An 8,127-nucleotide genomic window follows, 5' to 3' on the forward strand; every position below is an offset into this window, starting at 1 on the left:
CAGTGTACCTTTGTAATCCTTCCTAGTTCTCGTGGTCATTTTTGGCAGTTATGGACGGTCCTTTCTCCGTTCCGAATTCCAAGTGTGATGTTATTTGGTCCATCATTTTCCACTGACCAAGGGCAACTTTGTTCAACTGCAGCTTTTCCAGTAGTTAATACTCATCCTGTCCACCCCCCCTCTTGAACATGACTGTTTTGTTCCCTCAGCACTTCTCCCATCATGAGTTCTGAATTAAACGTTCCAGTGGATCCTTCCACTCCTGCCTGCTGCTCTGAGCCTGGCACCAAGGGCATGGATTATCGGGACTGGGTCCGACGGAGCTACCTGGAACTGGTCACCTCCAACCACCACTCTGTGCAAGCCCTTTCCTGGAGAAAACTGTACCTGAGCCGAGCCAAACTGAAAGCCTCCAGTAGAACCTCTGCTCTGCTCTCTGGATTTGCAATGGTAATGTGAAAAACGCCAATCACTTGTTTTTAAAATTTTAAAAGTTGAATAGTAATAAAATGGTTATAAAAATAGTAATACAATTAAAATAATTGTCTCATATTGTCCTAATCTGAATTAGGACAATATGAGACAATAGAAACAATGAGTTATGGACATCCAGGTACCTTTTTCTGGGCAGCACCAGCCCAAAAAGGCCGTTAACAAAGGATTAACCCTTAAAAACAATAGCCTGTTGCATATCCATGCATCTCATACATTGTGCATAAATTCCATTCAAACACAGGATTCTGTCTGGTCATCATCAACTTCTTCCTCTGAATCCTAAAGAGTGCCTTCAAGCCTGAGTGAGGCAGGAAGAAGTTCGTTTCTTCTGATAATGGGGCAATAAATTCTCTTTCTCTGAAAGATTTAGGTGTTCTGTGACAGCTATCCCGGGTGCAAGTCCTTTCTTTAGAAAAAAAGTCTCCTACGTAGCATAGTTTCTATTTTAACATTACGTTATAATCTAAAATTATATTTAAGACACTACCTAAGAGAATTAATAGAGCATTACCTTCTAAAACAACACATATAATATTCATTTTAATATTTGCAAAAAGCCAATCATAAAATACGCATTTTTCACAGATAATGTGTGTTTTATAGCTTTTTGAATTGTGAAGGTTTTTGGGTTGCCTCAAATCAACTATTAATCAGTGTTTTCTTCCTGGGAAGAAGCAGGGAGTTGTTTCCTGAAGAGACAGGAGGCATCTGCCTGGCGGCTTCTGTTTGGCTGCTGCTGCAAAGTTTGAGGCTGGCTGTCTCACTGCAGCAGGGATACATGAGCTGTCTAACAGCCAACCCACACACTCCCAAGTCAGCCCTTTAAAAATACTGATCCCCTACTGCAAGTGATCCTAAGGGCTCCAGCAGCATTGCTAAACAATCCAGGACCTCCTTTGGCCCCGAGGCTGGCTGCCCTCATGCATGCAAGGCTGCTCTTGGGTGTGGAGCGCTTTCAGGCCCCTGTGGTTGCTGTGGTCTTGAACGTTATTTTAATTTCTCTGCGTGTTTTCACAGGTCACAGTGTCTAAAATAAGGTGGAGGTTGGTCACAGTCTGCCAGAGTGAAGTTTGCATAGCGTGATCAGGGAGATCGTGTTCTGCCACTGAGGTGTGAGAAGAGGCCCTGAGCCTCAGACCTGGTGTCAGAGGGCTCTGCAGCCTGCAGGGAGCCAAACCTGGTGTATTTTTGTCAGTGCTGCCTATTGGAAGTGATCCCTGGTGCTTGCTTTCCACTGTGCAGCACTTGGGTGTTATTTGGAAGTGATTTACATAGGTCAGAACCATGTCAGGGTGAGCAAATAAACAAGACTGAGACAGTCAGTGGTCCAGTGCTCAGGCCTGACTGAGCTGTGTATTAAAACACCACCATGCTGTATGAGCCCCTTTATCTCCCCTCAGCTTTTGCTCACTGTGAGTGAGAGTTGGAGCCAGTCTGGGGGAGGTTTCCTGCTCAGGAAGTGGGCAGGTCTGGCTGTGCCCGAGGTCTGTCAGCAGAGGGGCAGAGGGCCATGCCTGGGTGGTGTGGGACATGATGTGGTGATGTTTCATCCTGCAGCTCAGAAGCTGGGAGGGAAAGACAGATTTCAGGAACTTCCCAGATTGCTTTTCTTGTTTTATTTTAGCTTCTTCCACCGCTTTTTCCTCCCCCAGCCCCCCAGACCATGAATCATCCATAACATTACAAGTTGGTCACCCAAAGTGAAGCAGGAAAGCTGCAGGCGGGGGTTTCAGTGGGAGCAGGCTGGAGTGGAGACAGGGTGCTCAGTTGCTTTGTCATTGCTCTCCACTCACTGGCTCTGTGCAAGAGATGCTCTTAAAAGCTTTTCACAAAGTCTGTGTTGCTTTGTAACCAAACTTGTGTGCTGCAGGGGCAGAAGGTCCCTCCTGCTTTTGAGAAAGTTGGGTGCTCTCCTGTAGACTTCTCTCATGCAGGAGTTTTCTTACCCTAAAAAGCCTCTCACCTGCATGCCCTGTGTGCCTCTGGTTACTGGAGTTCTAATAATAAATTCTCATAATTGTGTTGTCTTTAACACAATTATTAAATTAACATTTTGTATTGCTGGGGACTGATCTACCAGCGTGGTCCCACAAAGTGTCCCTGCTGGGGTGTGCTGTCACTGGCACCACTGGGACTCGGGGCTTGCAGCCCACCCACACTGCAGGGCTGAACCACATCTCTGAAAACAAATCATGCTTTCTCAGCTCTTAGAGCAGAAAGTTACTGAAAGTCCTTGGCAAACGCACAAAATTAACCACTGGTTTTACATTCACTTTGAACTCTTTGAAGTGCAGTTGAATATACACAGGTGTAAGTGGTGTTGATTATGCTCACCAGCCTAATGTAAGAAATAGCCCTGAAATCAGTAACTACGAAATAAAATCTCTTGCAATAAGGAATTCTCTTTATTTATTTCCCCAGCTGATTGGAAAGCTGAGGTGTTTGTTCCTCCTGGGTTATTTCTCCACAGGTATGCAGGAATTTCTTACACGGATGTTTACTCTCTAATAAGAGCACCTCTGGCTATTGATGAAAGAAGAGAAGTTATTTAGAGATAAATATGTGTAGATGTGGCACTTAGGGACATGGTTTGGTGCTGGACTTGGCAGTGCTGGTGTAATGGTTGGATTCTGTGATCGTAAAAAGGTGTTTTCCAGTCTGAACGATTCCGTGATTCTATTAAACAGTTTCCCCAAAGCCTTGCGTGTGCATTTGACTACGTAAACAAATGTCATCCAGGGCTTGGCTATGGCTTTATTTACTTCCCTGTCGGTGTGTTTGATGCAAGCTAGCTTCATATTGGCTGAAATTATTGTGAGCTGATGGAGATTTGATCAACAGGCCATGGCTCTGATCCAGCTCCTTCTGGACAGGCTGCAAAATAATGCAAACCTTCCTCATTACCATCTCTGGTATTTCTGGCAGAGCACTAGGACAGGTCAGGAGGATGTGGGTCATTTCAGTGCCAGGTCTGCTTGGAGGTGAGCTGTAGGGCAGCTGCATCTGCCCCAAGGAGGCTGCAAATAAAGGAAATCTAGAGGGAGCTTAGGAAACCTCCTTAATAATTTTCCTCATGGAAATAAGAGCTATTACTGCTAATCCATTTTCTCAATACTTATCCAATTGCTACAGGATATGTGTTTGATTAAAAAAAAAACCAAAACAAAACAAAAACCCTGACAGATCTACTGGAGTGGTTGTTTTTACAGTCTGCCAAACCATCTGTGTGAATGTGTCATGGTTTATGTTAAGCCATTTGTCATCCTTTTGCTTGATATTATCTGTCTTGGTCTAAATTTCTCAAAATAAATAACATCCTTGTTGTGGACAGTCTGAGCTATACTGGTCTAAACCCCACCATCATTGCATGTAATTTAACTGCAGTTTAATTCTAAAATGTTGTGAGCCCTTGATCCTGTAATTCTGGAGTTCAGCTGGGTTACTCTCAAGTTTAAAATTAAACCTATGCTGAAATATTCCATGGCTTGGCAGAGAGCTCAGCCTTGCAAAGTTACTTCTGGGGAGAGGTTAAAATAAAGGGGGCTATTACATGGAAGAGTATAATTGTGTCAAACATGACATATTAATAGTTTTACAGGCTAGACAGCTTATTTAATGATTTTTTAAATGGGTTATGTCATCTTGTCCTCTTTCTCTTATCCCGGTCAGGAAATGACATGACAGCCTGTGCTGGGTGAAGCAATAAGAGCTCACTCACCTTTTCAGTACTTGTTTGGGTTAAATGAACTGCTTTTCTGCCTTGCTGCCCTATCTGGATTGTTGGTGTTTTTCACTGAAATACCTCTTACTGAGCCATCAGTCAGTGTTAAAAATTCATCACATTGCACAGCTGAAGCTCGCCCTGGGGAATAGGTTAGTCTGGGAGGAAACATCCAATTAGCTGAAAAGTGCTGCTCATGTGAAGGATAACAAGCAGAAATTGATATGTTGACATCAGCCAGGCTTTCAGCTTTAATATAAAGCTATAAATTGGACATGCAGGTACAATTCCCATTCAGCTGTGTCTCTGGGTATTACAGCACCCCATAATGAACAATGCACCTGCAGGTTTTCCTGGCTGATGGGGCGTGACTGGCAAGCGCCGTGCTGTACAAATTCACTGTACAGTGAAGCAGAGAATGAGTCTGATCTCCTCCCTCTCAGATCAATATAAGGGGAACTGCAAAGGGAACATACACAAAGGCAATGTGAAATCTGTACTGTTTAAATTGACCTTGCAATTGATAGTGAAGGATTCCTGTGTTAGGATTTTCTCTGCTGTACAACAAGAACTGCTGTACTGTTTACTACTGTAAACTGCAACCAGGAGCTGATAAAAACAGAGGTAAAACCCCAACATGCTCATGATCAGAACAGAAGGCTGGGAATGCCCAAGGACTATCAGAGTATTTTTGCTGTCTTTAATGTCTTAAACAGTTCATGTAGCTATAAAATCCAGACTTGTAGAAATTGACCATTTTCCACACATGTTGTATCTTGCTTGCTGGTAAATGTGTTCAGACTTGACTGTGATCGGATGGGTTTCAGAGCAAATGTAGGTAAGGCAGCAGTCATGCCAGCTGGTTTCTCTTCCCTTTAATCCTTTTCAGGGCTTCCAGCAGGGACAACATGAGCATACCCCTAATCTTCCAGTGCCTAAATAATATTATGAACAAGTAATGCCAGAGCAAGTGGTGCAGGTGATTATACAGAGCCTGAAATGGCTGCTCAGGGGAGTCTCATGTGAAGTCTGGATAACATAATCTTGAGTCAGTTCTGCAAAATCCTTCTGTGTCCCAGAATCAAGTGCATATTTGAAACTTTGCCTTCTCATGATGTTTTTTAGAGGGGCTTCTTTCCAGCAAGCTGTGCTATGCTGGAGCAGCAGGTCAGCTGGGATCACCAGAGGTTTTCCTTGCTGCCAAGAAAGTTAACTTCTCTGCAGTCATGAAGTGCAGCTACAGATGCAAGCCAGCTGCTAGAGAGAAATGTTTGATAATCTTGTCCACTGCTTTTATGTCTTTTCTTAGCAGAAAGTTTGTGCTGTCCTTTCAGGGATGCCACCACACAGAAGTACTGGTTTGCTTCACAGGCAGTTTAATTGTAAAAATTCTTAAACTAAACCAGTTAACAGGACTCCAGTTCTGATCTCAAAAGAGCCTCCTGCTCTCTTGCACATATTCTGCTTCTTAAGCTTTATTTGATTAAAGTAAAAATAGCTTTAGAGACCTGCTCTTGTTTTGGGAGGGAGACTCCTGAGTTGCTGAGCACACCCATAAGCCAGTAGCTGTCCACTTCTGCTGGGTGTATCACCAAGTTATTACCTCTCAAGGGAGAAATTTGAGGATATAAATAACTTAAAAGTTATTTATCTGGGAATATTTGTAATAAAAACAAATGCAAACTGTCCTGAGAATAGAAGGCAGTTACTTTAACTATGGGCTGACTTAAGCTGTAAAGTAGCTTGTGTGCTTCCCATGGTGGGCAGTGAAACCTGGCTGGCCACTGGCCAGAGGAGCTGCTTGGTTTTGCTTTTCTTTACACGCCTGAAGTTGAAACTTCCTGTGCTGCAGCCGCAAGGAAGGAGTGGCACTGGAGGCTGTGATGGTGCCTTATAGCAGGCTGTTAGCTGCCTCTCAGCCCCACGTGCCATCTAATGAGCTCCTTCTGTAGTGTGCTGGGTTTGGGGCAGTTCCTGTGGCTCGAGGTGGCAAGGAGAGAAGGAGAGACGTGTTGTTTAAGAAAACCACGATCGCAGAAGGGCCACAGGCAGTACATGTGTCCTCGTGGGTGACAGCAGTGATCCATCTGGGCTGCCATTCCAAAAAGCTCTGGAGTGTGTACTTGACCTTAGTTGTTCTTCCTGAATCAAGATGCTTTTCTGGCTGAAAGCCTTGAAAAGAGGAAAGCCAGCAGGTGTTGACAAGCTCTTTGTTCCTTCCCCAGGTGGCCATGGTGGAGGTGCAGCTGGAGGTGCAGTACAAGTACCCCCAGATGCTGCTGATCGCCTTCAGCGCCTGCACCACGGTGCTGGTGGCCGTTCACCTCTTCGCCCTCCTCATCAGCACCTGCATCCTGCCCAACGTGGAGGCTGTGAGCAACATCCACAACCTGAACTCCATCAGTGAGTCCCCCCACGAGCGCATGCACCCCTACATCGAGCTGGCCTGGGGCTTCTCCACCGTCCTGGGGATCCTCCTGTTCCTTGCTGAAGTCGTGCTCCTGTGCTGGATAAAATTCCTGCCAGTGGGCTCCATCCTGAAAAACGAGACCACCAATGTGGAGAAGCCCAGCAGCCACGCAGGGTGGCAGTCAGCACTGGTGTCCACCATCATCATGGTCCCTGTGGGTCTGATTTTTGTGGTCTTCACCATCCACTTCTACCGCTCCTTGGTGCGGCACAAAACGGAGCGGCACAACCGGGAGATCGAGGAGCTCCACAAACTGAAAGTGCAGCTGGATGGGCATGACAGAGGCATGCAGGTGGTGTGACAGAGCCTGCACACAGCTCAGCTAGGGCTGAGAGCAAAATACCCGGTCTGCTGCTTGGTGAGACGCACCAGGGATGGATTTTCTTGAGGCTTAAATCTGTAAATGCTACTTGCCTGCCATTTCTAGCTGTGGGTTCTTGTGCTGTTCCACATGCTGGGGGCTCTGCCCTGGTTCTGGTCCCACACACTTGGTACTTAAGTCAACACTGCCGTGGTGTTCAAGGTCAAAACTTTATCTACCTTAACATTGGTAGCCAAAAATCTGTATTTTTTACAAATGCAATATTCCATTGCCAAAAGTGAAACTGTATCGGCCTCTCTGTGTGTATTTGTGTGTGTAGGACCTGTCTTACCTGTCAGAACTCCCTGGCTGTCAGTGCAGCCACAATTAACTGGCAGCTCATTCCTAGAGCAGAGCTGATTAATGTGGGTACCTGCAGCTGACTCAAGGACATTCAGGAAAGCACAACAGAAACTGAGAATGTTGATCACCATTGTTCCAAAGCAAGTATTCCATAAATACATAACCAGAAAGAAAACAGCCTTAGCTTTTAGGGTTTTTTTTTGTGGGTTTTTTTTTTTTTTTTTGGTTTTTTTTTTGTTTTTTTTTTTGTTTTTTTTCCTGTTCTTTACTGTATTTTTACAGCTTGGGATGTAGAATTTTGAATTGCAGGAGGCTGGGAAGTTCTCTCACACTTTATTCAGTGGCATCTGTCACATTAGGTTGAGTAAGTGCCAGGATTGTGTTTTTTCCCAATAACAGGCAAGAGTGCCCAGGGAAGGCTTACAGGTGTTTCAGTTTTAACAAGGACATTCTTAAAACAGAACAGTGACGGGGAATTTAATGAGACAGGACTTTGAAGGACTAACAAAGCAAGTTTCAAGGAGGTAAAGAAGTGACAGCAAGTACTGTAGAGATCTGCCACTGTGTCTTCTTCATTTGTGCATTGCTGCAATGCCTTTTGCCTGGTTTGCTAGAGAGAACAAGCCCAGTCCTGTGTTATTTCATCATTTGGGGGTTTGTTTTTTTCTTTTAATTGGCTATAGCATTTTTCTGTCAGAAATGAATGCTTCCTTCTCCCTTCACCAAAGCAGACAACTCCCCTGGTGGAACCTGGAGCTGTCCTGGCGAGCCTGATGG

The 8,127-nt window shown here is 44.8% G+C and overlaps 1 protein-coding gene across 2 annotated transcripts in view; it reads left to right on the forward strand.

Moving 5' to 3' along the window:
• ORAI2 (ORAI calcium release-activated calcium modulator 2) overlaps positions 1-7,544 on the forward strand; it is a 10,256-nt gene extending 2,712 nt beyond the window's left edge. The window contains exons 2-3 of one of the 2 annotated variants that reach the window (XM_005425388.2): positions 210-450; positions 6,442-7,542. In XM_005425388.2, the coding sequence (XP_005425445.1) occupies positions 223-450; positions 6,442-6,987 (774 nt within the window). In that variant the 5' untranslated portion in view covers positions 210-222 and the 3' untranslated portion in view covers positions 6,988-7,542. Of the gene's footprint in view, positions 1-209; positions 451-6,441 lie in introns of both variants that reach the window. The other variant, XM_031060682.1, reaches the window with a different exon arrangement.
• Positions 7,545-8,127: the final 583 nt, after the last annotated feature.

This window comes from Geospiza fortis, unplaced genomic scaffold, assembly GCF_000277835.1.
Source record: "Geospiza fortis unplaced genomic scaffold, GeoFor_1.0 scaffold425, whole genome shotgun sequence".
Taxonomy (NCBI): Eukaryota; Metazoa; Chordata; class Aves; order Passeriformes; family Thraupidae; genus Geospiza; species Geospiza fortis.